Consider the following 15,208-nt stretch of genomic DNA (forward strand, 5'->3'; position numbering starts at 1 on the left):
AATTTAACCATCATTTTACTTTCACAGGATCCCCCAGAAAGAACGTCGCCCCCATGACAGCTGGAAGTAATTCTAGAGGACGACGTCCCCTCTCCCAGTAAAGTTTACCCCTGTGTTAGGGACGTCATTTAGGGGTTGGGAGGTTGTGGGAGGAATTTTATAAGCTCAGGGATCATTTTGAAAAAAAAAAGAGGGAATGATGGGATAATAGATTTATAATTGTGAGTTACTGCTTTTAGACAAATATATTGGTATAGATTCTTGTATATTGATACAAAGTTAAATTATATTGACTATTGCATGCATGCATGTTTCTATGTCTGTTTAAAACATTTTTATGTATTGACATATATTGTATTGATATATATATATTGTATATATTTACCATATTGCAGTGTACATTTCTACCTCTGATTAAGATACTTATATAATGTTTGTGTATTGATATATATTTGCCATATTGCAATGTATATTTGTACAGTGTTTATATTTGGAGGTCATTATCCTCATTTGTTACACAGTTGTTTATTGTCTTAGTCTTTAAGTTAGATAGATATTGAGAATTATATAGATAAATAGTCATCTAAGTTTGTCATTTTTAATTAGACTAATCAGGTTCTATAGATATATAGAGATTATACTCAGTATAGATAGATAATCTTCGACCTCTTCAAAGAGCTGTAGAAAATGGCCTTTAATCTAACTCAGAGTTTCGTGATAGTGAGACACTATTGCTCCTGGCAACACCGCTCTATTCCCGAGAGAATGTTGAGCACCAAAGACACTCCACCTGGAGCCTTTCTTTTTGGCAGAACTGGCCTTTGGGCAAAGAAATGCCCATACCTCAACCACTGACAGAGATACAGAGCGTGCATCAATGGATAAAACAGGACTGTCATATCCTGCCAAGAAAGGATAAGGTAGTTTTGAAAAGTTCCTTGCCTTTAATAATGGTATGTCAGTTATGTTAAGCCTTAGCCAAAATTGGTTGACTCAACGTTGCAAACGAGACTTTGGGTGATTGCCCAGGTAGTCAGTTGTCTCTGTCAATTGTTGCACATTTTGGATATATCTCGTTTGTTGAGTAGTGTTTATTCCCTTCTCATATCTTTGATGGAGTTGAAGATTATATAATTGTAGTTACTCTCTACATTATTTGGACTCCTTGAGATAGAATGTTTAGCAAAGCTTTTATTCTCAATATTGTTTGTTATATTGATTATTTGTTGTTATTGTATATAGTTGTATTTGGTTTAGTTCTGCCTTATTTAGACAAAAAGGGGAGATGTAGGGATAAGTCCTGCCCCTTAGGGGGCGTGTTCGCCTCAGGCTAATGTTGGCCTATAAATTTGGCAAGCGTGCTCCCAGCCGTCCCTTTTCTGCTTTCCTGGTCTCCGCAGGAACGGTGGTTCTGTAAGTCTATTTCGCCATTAAAGCTATATATATTTTTACAATCTGTCTGCATTCGTTTACGCCATTACCCCAGCAGCCACCAGCCCCCACCAGCCCCCAGTAGTCCCTTTGCTAGGAGTGGGACCTCATGAGTCCTTCCTCCATCTGTGCTGGGTGTTGACTGGCTTGGACTGATAAACCACTGAAAATATACACTGAATTATGTGTGTGTGTGTGTGTGTGTGTGTGTGTGTGTGTGTGTGTGTATAAGCATGTATATACATATACTGAAAGCCCACAGGTGCCAAGCCAGACTACTATACCCAGCAGAACTGTCTGTCGTAATTGAAGGAGAAGGAAAAACCTCCTGATGAGAGCAGATTGAAGAAATGACCACCAAACCAGCACTGCAAAAGGTGCTGAGGTGGGAACACTCCAGACTTGAGAAGAGAGGCATAGCTAGGAGGCAGCAGGAAGAAACAACCAGGTTAGGCCTGTGATTAAGCAGAGGAGGACCGAGAAAACAACACTTAAATGGTTTTTTTCTCTGCTCTTCCCAAGTTCTTTGGATCTGCTGAAAACAATCTAGGCATGACTTAGTGTTCCCCTTAAGGATGGTCAGACTGGAGCATCCCGGAAGTCGGCCATGTTTACATCATGAAGATGCTGGAATCTGTTCTGTTTCTTCTCGCAGGGTTTTAATGCGCAAAATGGCGGTCTTACCAGACTGGCATAGTCTGTACCCTACTACCCGGAAGATGTATTCCCGCCCCGACTCCTCGCCCGTCAGAGTGCATTCAAGGACTGGCTGCCAAGATTTAGGTAGACCCTCTTCGTCAAGTGAGTACTCACAAGTGATTACAACCCTGTCCACAGATACCACTTACTGCTTGACATGGGCTCAGTTAAAGGCCTGCTGTGAGTCATGTTCTGATACCTTCCCTATATCCAGTATGGGGAAATGCAGGCATGGGCCCCTCAAGCCAGTGTCCTCAAAGTTATTCATAGTTTTAAAGTGAATAGTCAGGATTTGAACCCAGGCTGTGTGTTCCTGGACTCTGTCAGCTTAATGATTGTGTTATTCAGTAAATGACAGTTGTACAAATTTGAGCAGGCCTGTCTCCAAGCAGTCTTAGGTTTGCAGAAGAATTGAACAGAAGGTACCAAATCTCCCCATCTTGGTGTTCCATTATATAGCCTTCTAATCTCATAGATTTGAGATTTACATCTAGATCAAGTTCATGTTTTTATGAAGGGCTTAAGGTCTATATCTCAATTTTCTCCCCATCCTCTTCATCCCCCTGAAATAGCCTACAACTTACTATATAGTTAAAGGTGTCATATAGCCTGAGATAGCCTACAACTTACTGAATAGTCAAGGATGACCTTGAACTTATGATCCTCCTGCCACCACTTCCTAAGCCCCAGGATCATAGGCTTAAACCACCACACCAGATTTATGTGGTGTTGGGGATGGAACCGAGGGCCTCATGCATGTTAGGCAAGCTCATATCCCGCCCTGCACTCATTGTCACATTGGCTGTCACTTGCTAAGACTGTCCCTTCCTCGTTGCATTTTACCTGTTGGATAGTCACCCGGAAGCCCATCACATGCTGCAGAAGTTTGCTATTCTCCCGCCCCCACTTCTGGTTGTGTCTGCATTTTGGAATTATGAGAAAGCAGCTACAAGTACATATTTTCAGAGTGGTCTTTTGTGAAGATGGGAGTCGTTAAGCCATTTGGATTCTTCATTTGGTTTAAAGGCAACAGAATTTGACTTAATATTTTCCAAAATTATGTATCTTTAGAGCGTCACTCATTTCCTCCTTAATACATTTGTCACTTACAAACATTTTTTGAGCACTGTTGATAGGTGCTGAGGACAGAGTTGGGTCTGCTGAAAGGCCAGCCCTGCAGGAATGTAGCCAGAGAGAAGGCAATGAGGCAAACTGAACACTGACACTGAGGTGTGCTCACAGCAGCGAGGGCTCAAGAAGGAACTCTAAAGGATGCAGGATGGAGCTGGGGAAGGGAACCGTGCAGGACAAACGGGGGTGCCTATAAGCAGGGACAGACACTGATCTCAGCGGACACATGCTTGTTGGTAGTTGGTGAGACTTTACTCCAGTGGTCCTATGCGTCTACTAGTGAGCCTGGGTATACAGGCTTGACATCTGATGGCCACCTGTCTACCCTAACTTGGGGTCTGTTGTTAAGGTAGTTTCTGATAAAAAAAAAAAATGACAGTAAAATGTAGAGCTGTTCCAGCTCATAGCTTCATGTCTACAGAGCAATGCAAGGGGCGGTCCTAGTATACTTGACAAGCCTGACAGAGCAAAGGAGACTAGTGTGAAGGGGGCTACCCTCTCCCAGAGTTCTTAAACACTGCAGAAAGACCCCCCAGAAGCTGGTACACATCTTCTCCCCCAAAGAATATCACAGGCATTCATTGGTAAATTTCCCATCAGAATATCATCTTATAAGATCTTGTGCACTAACAGAAGTAATTACATTTATGTTTTTGCTTGTTTTTCAAGGCAGGATTTCTCTATATAGCCTTAGCTGTCCTGGAACTTGCTTTGTAGACCAGGCTGACCTCAAACTCGCAGATCAGCCTGCCTCTGCCTCCTCAGTGCTGGGATTAGAGGCATGCACCATCACTGCCCAGCTTATATTTATGTTTTAATTACATTTCTTTTTTTAAAGTGTGTATGTGTGCTCATAATGTGAGTGCCTGCGCACATACAGGTGTGACAACTTTGGATGTTGGTCCTTGCCTTCCACCTTCTTTGAGGCAGGGTCCTTCTTCCCTGCTGCACAGGCCAGGCTAGCTGGGCTGCAAGTGTTTTAGGATTGTGTCTCCGTGTCCTGTCTTAGTGTCATGGGCATGCTGGGGTTATTGGTATCTGCCCCTGCCTTCAGTGTCACATGGGTTTTGGGCACCAAACTCTGGTCATAATGTTTGTGTGGCAAGCTTTGTCCACAGAGCCATTGGTCTCCTAAGCCCCTAATGACATTTGCTCAATAGTGATTTAAATTCCCACTCTCGGGGCTGGAGAGATGGCTCAGAGGTTAAGGGCACTGATTGCTCTTCCTGAGGTCCTGAGTTCAATTCCCAGCAACCACATGGTGGCTCACAACCATCTGTAATGAGATCTGGTGCCCTTTTCTGACAAGTAGGCATACATGCAGACAGAACACTGTATATATAATAAATAAAAATCTTTAAGAAAAAAATAAATTCCCACTCTCAGGTTTACCTGCTGTGCGTTTTTGCCCTGTGAGTTGTCTGTTCTTTCAGTTGCCCGTTTCCATACAGTGGATTGATTTTTATTACTAGTAGGCGTAAGTTTCCTTTGCATGGACCTGTGTCCCTCGATCTGTTTTTGCCTCAAGTGTGTTTCTTCTTTATCATTTGCTTTTCATGTTGGCCAGTTACATTAAAATATTTATGGAAGTGTTTTGTCTTTTTAAAAGTTATTTCTGGGGCTGGAGAGATGGATCAACTGTTAAGAGCACTTGGGTTTGGTTCCCAGCTCGCACATGACAGCTCACAACCGTGGTAACTACAGGGGATACAATGCCTTCTTCTGACCTCCCCAGGCACCAGGCATCCATACGGTACACGTATACACAGGCAAAATGCTCACACACACAAAATAAAATGAATGAATCTAAATTCTTTCTATAGCTATGTCTACAGGAGTGGGGAGACTGCTCAGTTGGTAAAGTGCCTCTGAGCAGGTGTGAGGGCCAGGAATTTGGTCCCCGCAACCCAGTGAAAAAGCCAGGCACCATGGTGTTTGCCTGGAATCTAAGCACAAGGGAGGCAGAAACAGATAGATCCCTGGAGACCAACGACCAGCCAGCCAGCCTTGTTCAGTTGCTGAGCTCCAGGCCAAGTGTGAGCCCCTGCTTCAAAAACTAGAGTGGAAAGTGATAGAGAAGGATGCTTGAGTTGGCTTCTGGCCTCCACACACAGGTATATACATGTGCCAAAGCACCTGAGTACGTGTGTAAAAGTACCCGCACAATTCGCTTATATACGCACGTGTGCCTGGCATCACCACTCTCCTCTCCAGTGCACACCATCGCCTGCTCAGCACTGTTGCCCATGTTGTCTATGAATGCACATGGATTTGGAGATGTAGCTCTGTAACTTGTGTACAAGCAGATAATACCAAATAAGTATAATTGCCACAATGTACCCTTTTTCTTTTAAAAATGGTTTTATCTGGGGCTGGAGCAATGACTCAGCCATTAAGAGCACTTGCGGAGGACTTGAATTCTACTTCCAGCACCACATCAAGTAGCTCATAATGGCTTGCAACTCCAGCTCCGGGGAATCTGGTGCCTTCTTTTGGCCTTTGCGGGCACTACACACAGGTGGCACATAAGCTTTCACACACACACACACACACACACACACACACACACACACACCAGATGAAAATAGTAAGTTAAAAGTTGATCTTTTCTTTCATCTTCACACTCGCTGGTTCCTTCATTCCACGTAGTCTGCAGCTAAGCCAAGCTCATGAGCCGCCAGCTGGGTCTCCAGGGGTCATCTCCTGCGTTGTAGCCCTCCTGTATTGAGGTCATGGTGGCAGGGTAGGATGTTCAGCTCTACCAACAGCTTCTGCATGTTCTGGGACATCCTCTGACTCCTTTGCTGTCTTAGGGTTTCTATTGCTGTGAAGAGACACCACGAACACGGCAACTCTTATAAAGGAAAACTGTTTAATCGTGGTAGCTCGCTCACAGTTCAGAGGTAAAGTCCATTCTCATCAGGGTGTGAAGCAAGGCAGCGTGCAGGCAGACATGGTGCTGGAGACAGTGCTGAGAGTCCTACACCTACTTGCTGGCAGCAGGAAGTGGTCTGAACACTGGGTGTGGTTTGAGCATAGATGAGACCTGAAAATCCACCTCCACAGTGACACACTTCCTCCAACAAGGCCACACCCACTCCAAAAAAGCTACACCTTCTACTAGTGCTATTCCTTATTGGGGGGCATTTTCTTCCAAACCACCACATTTGCCTTGCCTTGAACCTGCAGCAGGCCCCTGATAGTCCATGGCCAGAGACTCCATGTGTTCCATATGGATTTACCTTGCTTCTGCCCCCCTGTAGCCTTGGGAGAATAGCTGCCTGAGCTGGGGGAGACCTAAAGTGCTAGGGTGCTATTACATAGCTCTCTGTCTCCTGCCCAGCTGCTCCTCACATGTAGTTGACCAAGACCCCAGGATTATTGTCTGTCTACTACTACATGTGGCTACTGAACATGGGTTGTTTTCTTCTCAGGCTGTCTATGCTGTGTCTGTTCCCTCCTCTCTGCAGAGAGAAGGCACTGTCTTTCTGGGCTATTGAGGACCAGCTAGTCCTTGGTGATATCTGGTTTCTGTTGCATCTTCTGTTGCAGTCTTGGCTTTGTCTGAAACTGTGCATCTTCTTAACTCCTCTTGCTTTCTGTCGTGATAGGGCTGGAGGGGCAGTCTGCTGTCTGCTGTCACTCTCCAGTTCCTAAACCAGCAATGGAAAGCTCGTCCAGCGTCAGTTGGTTCTTCCTGCAGCAGTTGAGGAGGTTTGGGTCTGCCTTTCACTTCTGGTCTGAGGGGCCGCATCAGGCTTGTGAATGAGGGGCCGCATCAGGCTTGTGACTGAGGTGCTGCATCGGGCTTGTGTCTGAGGGGCCGCATCGGGCTTGTGTCTGAGATGCTGCATCGGGCTTGTGAAACCAAAAGCTGCTCTCAAGTGAATTCCACACAGTTCCCAGTTAATGCTGTCTGCTGCCTTTAAATCACAATTCCGAGTGCCAAGTTGGGGCTTCTTGGAAAGCAATTAAAAAATACACGAAGTCTGAGAAGAGATCCCAGAGTGGAAGCGTGAATGCGAAGAGGGTCCCCTATGACACCCGGCGGGCCAAGGAATTGCTGCACACTCTAGCTGATTCCCACCACACAGCTCCTCTGTGGGAACCAGCTGCTGCCGACAGTCTCAGCGGCTGGAAGAGGAGACGGGAGTGTGGAAAGACTCCTGCCTTCCTGAGAATCCTTGGGGGTCTGATAGCAAGTTCTGGAGCCTTCCTCTGCCTTCAGGCTCTGTGTTCGTTCCCCTCTCCACTGGGTCTCCCCTGGTTCTATGTCCTGGAATGCCACACGTAAGCAAGCAATTTGTACCCTGTTCCACGCTGATTTCCCCACTAGGCTCCAGGGAACATATCCGCTGCTTGGCTGGCTTTCTGTTTGCACCTTGGTTGCAGACACCTTACACAAGCTCCACAAGGTCCCTTGCCCCAGTGGCACCATCGTTGGCCTAGATCCTCACATTGAACATGAAGGCAGGGTCCTGATCTGCTTCTTCAGACTCTGCCTGTCCCCAGGCCACGCAGTCTGCACGAGTCAGCAGACCATGTCTTCATTTGCCAGTCCATGGTCCACATCCAAGGTGGTACCAGGGTCAAGCCACACCCAGTTCCCAATGGGCTTGATGCATGGCGTCTCTGATCCTCTTCTCTTGTTTCTTGTCCCTGGAGTCCATTCTCTGCAGTGGCCAGTATGAGATATTGCTGTTGCTTCCCTCATCATCTCTGGGCCTTCTTCTTGCATTTTAAGAAAACATCGGGTCAGATGGTGGTGGCTCACTCCTTTAATCCCAGCACTTGGGAGGCAGAGGCAGGTAGATCTCTGAGTTCGAGGCCAGCCTGGTCTACATGACAATTAGGGTAGTTACACAGAGAAACCCTGTCTCAAAACTAAACCCAAGTAAAACAAAACCCTGATCCTTTGTCCAGGTGCTTAAAGCTGACATGCAGGTATCCTCCCCTTCCCAGCCACCCTGGTCTCTGTTCCCTTAGACTCAGGTTGCTCCTACATAGAGCTCTTACAGAGCTGCTGTGGTCCATTTTTGGAATGTAGTCACCTCTGCTAGCTAGCTGGCTGCCTTGTTTCTGACATTCTGATCTTGGTTCCCAAGCTTCCTGGGGAGGGATCCTGGACTGCCCGGCTAGACTAGGCCACGGTGCCACCTTCCTACACTCTGCTGATCTCTTGCCATCCTTGCTACACTCACTACCATCTGTCATCACCCTGTGACATACTAGCTGCCTGCCCCTTGTCTGTCTTGTCCCCTCCAGATGGTAGGCAGATCCTGTCGCCTACTTCAGTGTTCTTGGCACTGGGAACAAGGACTGCCAGTGATAGGTGTCTGGTCAGTTGCTCTGGAATGGTAAATCCCATTTCCACAAAATTGGGGTTTCCCACATAACCCTCCTTACCTCCCCATCCCCCTATGCTTCCTATGATACAGGCTTCTGGCTCCCACATGCCTTGCCCTACCCCAAGCTCTCTGATCTCCTTATTATAGATTTGGTCTTCAAGAGTGCATACACACATTAGACAGACACTCCACACTGGACTCAGGAATTCTCTCTGTAGCCTGTCTTTCACTGCCCCAGGTGTAGTTTGCAGGGGATGAAGCCCCCAACACAGTATCTTTAAAGATAGTTACACCTCACCCACGGTGCCACTGGTCTCAGACACAGGTGTGGCCGATGCAGTACACAAGCAGGGGCTGGAGAAAACTCCTTCCCATTCTTGATGGGAGGAGCCACAATGTGACTGTGGTGGTTAGTTTGTTAACCTGACACAGTCAGAAATCTCCTGGGTTGGGGGCGTGGCTTCAGAGGTGCTGTCTGGATTGGTTGGCCTGTGGACATGCCGTGAGGGATTTTCTTAATTGGACCACTGGAAGACCCACACTGAATGTGGACAGCATCATTTCAAGGGTGAGGCCCTGGGCTGCCTGTAAAGGGGAGGGAGCTGAATACAGCATGGGCATCAATCCGTTGCTGCCTGCTCTTGACTGTGGATGGGTGTGACCATGGATGTGAGCCTCTGCTGTCTTGACTTCCCTGGGCAACAACCGTGACCTGGAATGGCGGGACAAATAAGCCCTCTCTCCCTTAAGTTGCTTTCTCAGGGTGTTTTATCAGAGCCGTAGGAAAAGAAGCCAAGAAGAGTGGCAGTGTGATCAAAGACTGCATGGGGAGGGCTCCCTCTGGCCATCTTGGAAACTTCTGACTCTTTCTCTATGGAGACCATGGCCACCCTGTCAGGCTGAATGGGCTTCACTGTCTTCCCACTTCCTATGACACATCAAATCAAACATTCTATCATCTCTGCTTTTTAAAAAAATTCCCACTTTGCCCACCCCACTCTGTGATCTTTATGTTGTGGGGAGCTCCATAAGCATGCCCCTGAGCCGCTGGGATGGCCTGACCTATCTCCACACTCCAGCCTCCTCCGTGTGGTAAGAGAGGGATGTGAGGGTAAGAGAGGGACTTTGGGTTCTCTCTGTTGATGGAAATGTCATGGTGGCATCCCATAACCAGAGCATGAGGCCCAAGGTCTGGACCATTCATGGTTCTTGGCCATGCTGCCTCTTCCACTGGACTCCTCTTTGTTCCCATAGCACCCACTCCTCCTTCATCCCTACTCCTTCTCCTCCTCAGGGACGACCAGTTACAGCACTGTGACCACAGGACCTGGTAGAAACAAAGGAGAAGAAGGCTTTCAGGCTCACTGTGGCAGGGGGTTTCAGTCCGTTGTGGTGGAACAACTCAGTTCACCAGTGTTTGGTGGATGTTGTTCACATAATAGTGGACCAGGAAAGAGAGAGAGAAAGACTGACAGACTGACAGACAGACAGACAGACACACACACACACACACACACACACACAGAGAGAGAGAGAGAGAGAGAGAACACCATGGCTGGATATAACCTTCAAAGCCCCCCCCCCCCCGCCGTGACCTGTTTATAGCAGATAGCAAATAGGTCCTACTTCTTAAAGGTTCCATAGCCTCTCTAAACAGTGCCCCCACTTTCTATTAGAAAGCTACCCTGTCACTCCAAAGCAGCCCCCTTATTTTTAGGTCTTCAGTGGAGCTTGTCTTTGTTCCTTACTGCCCATTCTGGTCTCTACCTACCTTCCTGGAGAAGTTGTAGGCATTGGGAGTGAGAGGCAGCCCAGGCTCCTCTTGGGGACTTGCACAGCCCAGGGATGTGACAGAGAGGACTTGCCCATGGCCTAACCAGACATCCGTCACAGCATGGCTGGGAGCCCATGTCGTCCCCCATCCCACCATTGACAAAAGGTGGCTCAGGCAGCTTACACTGTGACCCAAGAGAGCCCGGAGAATGATTCCAGCTGTCGCTGAGGTGCCCTCTGAATCCCTGATCTGGCCGAGGCCACCTGAGGTGAAAGCCTTCACTCTTGGCTGATAAGAAATGCCTATTCTGCAGGGTGGATGGTGTAGGCCTTTAATCCTAGCATTTGTGAGGCAGAGGCAGGCAGATCTCTGTGAGTTCAAGGCCAGCCTGGTCTACAAGAGCTAGTTCCAGGACTCTGTCTTGAAAAAACAAACAAACAAACAAACAAACAAAAAAGCCTATTCTAAGAGAGGTATCTAGAGTCTGAGCTCCCTGACTACCCTCGTGAAAATAAAAGACAAGGCCTTGATGAAGCTTGAACACACTGAAATCTGCTGTAATAAATGCAAGGGACTCGCCAGGCCTCTGTCCTCAGCTTCCTCTTTGCTCAGCCAGCTACGGAATATCAAACAGAGCACCCAGTGCTTACACACTGGCTCTGATGGGTGCCCCCGGGTTCATTGAATTATTACATTTCTCTCTGCAGTTGTTTCTGTCTACAGTAGAAGTCAGGGAGGCCTAGTAGTCCATTACTTTTCACGGGTGACCTCTGAGGCCTGCAGCATCCTCCTGCCCCCAGGAAGTTGAAGGCCCTGACACTTATCCAGAGCACGGGGAACATTTTCATGCCACCTTTCCACACCCAGGCTGTTCCACACCCAGACCTCCCCAGTCTTGAAAAGGAAAAGTATCCCCATCAATCAAAGATTTCCCCCCCAAACTGTCGCGGTCATATAAGGCAGATAGGATGTTGTAAAGGTTGACTTTGGAGCTGAGCAGATGGCGCATGAATAAGGTGCTTGCCAAGCAAACCTGAGAATTTGAGTTCAGATCACTGAAACCAACCCACCAACAGTGATGGTGCAGGCCTTGTTAGGGAGGGAGAGACAGGAGGAGTTTCCCTGGGTTTGCTGACCCCTTAGCACTCGTTTTTTTTGTGCTTTTAAAATAAATACTTTATTATGATTTCCCTCCCTCCCTCCCTTCTTCCCTCCCTCCCTCCCTTCTACAGGGTTTCTCTGTATAACCATCCTGGCTGACCTGGAACTAGCTCTGTAGACCAGGCTGGCCTCGAACTCACAGAGATCTACCTGCCTCTGCCTCCCAAATGCTGGGATTAAAGACGTGCACCACCACTACCTGGTAGCTCTAGGTTTAATGAGAGGCCACGTCTCAAAAAATAAGGTGGAGCAGATAATGAAGACACCCCGTGTTGGCTTCTGGCCTCCACATCTGCATGTCCTTTCATGAGCACTCACATGAACATGTGTGTATTCACACACACAATAAAGCTTCACTGAGGACTGTTGAGGTGGTTCAGCAGGTAAAGGCACTTTGCTGTCAAGCTTGGTGACTTGCGTTTGGTAAATGGGACCCACATGGTGGAAAGAGAGAACCCACTCCCCCATGCTGTCCTCTGATCTCTGCATGCATGCTATGGCATTCCTTCAGCCACATACATAAGAATACACGCACACATGCACACACACATGAACGCAATAATTGTAAAAGTAAAGATTGATCTATAAGATAATTTCTTCCACTCCTCAAGAATTCTTCTCATATCCCATGTCCTTGTGGGCAAGAGCACCTTTGCTTCTTTCCCTTGTGGGTGTGATCCTGGGCTAACCAACTTCCAGAGGTGAAAATTCGGCTGTCCTTGCTGAGGCATTAGCTGAGCAGAGACATGAAAATGAGAGAGGAAGCTGAGCTCTGCAGTCTGTTGCATCCTGGTCTAAGCACGCTCACTAGATGTTTCTGTCTCACCCACAGCCACAGCTGTTGCCAACCCAGTTCATTCCTTCTTAGACGTTGAACGGATTCTGTCTCAAAAGCTCTCCAACAAAAGGGATGAAATGAAAAAGGTCTTCCAGGTTCTCGACTCGACACACAGCCAGACGGTGACGAAGGGGGATCTGAAGCGCGCCATCACGACCTTTCTCATGCCTCTCACAAGAGAGCAGTTCCAGGACTTGTTGGCGCAGGTAGGATGAGCGACACTCAGTATGGGCTGTTCTGAAGAAGCCAGGGGGCTGGCAGAGGAAAACATGACTGTTCTGTCCTTGCATTGGCCTATATGAGCAACTGGGGCTGTGATCACTGTTCATCAGTCACTTGAGTTCCTGCCAATTCGGATGATATGATCAGCGTTCACTTGTTCATATTTTGCACACAAAAGTGTGCTTGTCATTTTCTTCCTTAAAAACTTCTATATAGAAGTATCAGGTCAGTTTATGTATATGTAAAGATTTGTTTGTTTGCTAACTTATTTTTTTGAGATAAGGTCTCACTTTGTAGCTCCTGGAACTCACTATGTGGATCATGGCAGCCTTGAACTTATTAGAGATCTACTTGCCTCTGCCTCTGCCTCCCAAGTACTGGGATTAAAGGTGTGCACCTTTATGACCAGCTTAATTTTTTTTTGGCATGTTTGTATGTGTGGGGGTATGTGCATATGGATGCAGTACATGTAGAGGTCTGAAGAGGGCACCAGATTCCTTGTGACTTATAAGCCACCAGATGTGGGTACTGGAAGCAAAATTGGGGTTCTCTACAAGAGAATGTTATTGAGTTCTGAGCTATTGCTCTAGTCTCTCAATTTGTATTTTAGAACATAATATCTCAGCACTTGTTCTCACATCAAAATTTATGATGCTTCCCAGGTAGTCTCTGGGTTAGTCATCCTGGGCTCAACTCCTGGGTGGGGATGTTGTGAACATCTGGATGTGGTGGCTGCTGCGCAAACTTGAGGGTCCCAGTTTGGGGCTCCAGACCCACATTTAAACTGGCACAGTAGTATGCATCTGTCACCAGTGCTGGGGATGAGGAGGGGGTAGGGACAGGCAGATCTACAACCAGCAGTGATAGAGGAGGGAAGCCACTGTTGCCTTCAGACCTCTGTGTGTGCACTTCTTTCCACACGTATATGCACACATACACACAATGAGTGCACAAATGTCCACACACAATAAATAGTGTAACTTAAAGAATTTAAGAAACAAGGGCAAGTTAAGGAGCATCTACGATATGCTGAACATCGGGTGGGGTCAGGGCACATACTGAGGCCTGACTCCTTCCTACCCTTGAGGAGTTCCCGGCTCAGGAGACATGGAGTTTACCAAGGGCTGTGGCAAGGATCATTAAAGCATACAGACTCTCTTTTCTGACGTTGGAACTCCAGGAAGACTGTCTGGGAGGGACATTTAACGTTTCTTCTTTTGAGTTTGGAGTAGATATTAGTGAAATGATAAAGGAAGGTCATAATGTACAGGCAGAGGGGACAGCCTGTTCTCACAGGCTGTAGGGAGGTGGAGAGGCTATGTAACTGGTATAATGCCAGGGCCTGGGGAGGGATGTGAATGGTAAGGGTCCTTGGGCCAATCACTGGTCTATCCCAGCCAGAGTAGTGGAAAGAGTAAGGATTTCTGGTACAGCCCATAGGGAAAAGGATATAAATCTGGTAGGGATTCAACATTAGTAAGTCTGTGAGCATCCTAGCAACTACAAGGATGGAGAATTCAACTGGGGGCATCAGTAGCATTCTTTCCAACATGAGAATCAAACTTGTGCACACACACGTGTAATCATGCTTTACCCCTTCATTCTTAATCATGGTCTGGCTTCATGCTATGGTAGTGCTTTTAGAGGTCTATTTTATGTTAGAATTTGACATGTGCACCACCTCAGGTTAATTTGCATGTAACTGACCTGGGATAAAGTGTTATGAACACAGCTGTTCAGTGAAGGGCAGATGTCACCCAGTTCTCGTGTTAACTCCAGGAGTTCATCACATTTCTTCCGTGTAGTGGAATACATGGTGACCCCAGAACTAGGGAAGGTAAGGCCGGAGAACTTCAAACTCCAGGCCTGTCTTGGCTACATAACAATTTGGAAGCCAACTTGGACAACCTAGTGAAGCCCTGGCCTCAAGACAACACCTGTATTCTGGATTTTTTTTTCTGTGCAAATCACATTGTTCTTTAGGCATTCCCCTCTGTTCAGCTTTGTTTTTCTGAAGTTCTCAACCATGTTTAGTCAAATATAGTTTTAATCCCATCCTCTCCCTTTTGGGCGTTTGGTATTGCCCTGTGGGGTCCCACGTTTCTCTGTTTTAGAAACATCATATTCTATGTACTTTTAACATTAGATACCAAGTATCTATCTATCCTAAACCTACTGGGTTTTTCGTGTTCTTTCTGTGTTATTATTGGTCCATCATCCCCTAAGCCTGCAACTTTAGACTTTTTTTTATTAACATCTGGAATTTCATTTGGTTCCCCTGTTTGCTTGTTTTGATTTCCCCCTTCTGTTTGTCTCTTTCTTCCTTAAACACCGCTGAGACTGCTGTTCTCAGGTTCTTGCCTGGTACACGCAATACGCTGCTTATCCCTGAGTTGGCTCTCACAACGGTCTTATCTTTTGAGAAGGTCTGCTTTCATGGCTGTTCATATTTGAGTTTGTTTGGGTAATGACACATACCAGATTGGTCCAGTGAAATAATGTGTGCGCCATATAGATAAATTTCCAGCAGTCGCCTCAGAAGGTGAATAATAGAGTAAATGAACTGTTTCTTATTTGTTTGTGTTTGTGTTTGTGTGTGTGTGT

General features: G+C 46.8%; 1 protein-coding gene across 2 annotated transcripts in view; it reads left to right on the top strand.

The window, feature by feature from the left end:
- The first annotated feature begins 2,093 nt into the window (after positions 1-2,093).
- Efcab6 (EF-hand calcium binding domain 6) overlaps positions 2,094-15,208 on the top strand; it is a 173,310-nt gene continuing 160,195 nt past the window's right edge. For both annotated transcript variants that reach the window (XM_041672351.1, XM_041672350.1), the window contains exons 1-2: positions 2,094-2,232; positions 12,377-12,588. In XM_041672351.1, coding sequence (XP_041528285.1) covers positions 2,094-2,232; positions 12,377-12,588 — 351 coding nt within the window. The remainder of the gene's footprint in view (positions 2,233-12,376; positions 12,589-15,208) is intronic.

This window comes from Microtus oregoni, unplaced genomic scaffold, assembly GCF_018167655.1.
Source record: "Microtus oregoni isolate MIOR12 unplaced genomic scaffold, Mior012 000022F_ref0000154, whole genome shotgun sequence".
Lineage (NCBI taxonomy): Eukaryota > Metazoa > Chordata > Mammalia > Rodentia > Cricetidae > Microtus > Microtus oregoni.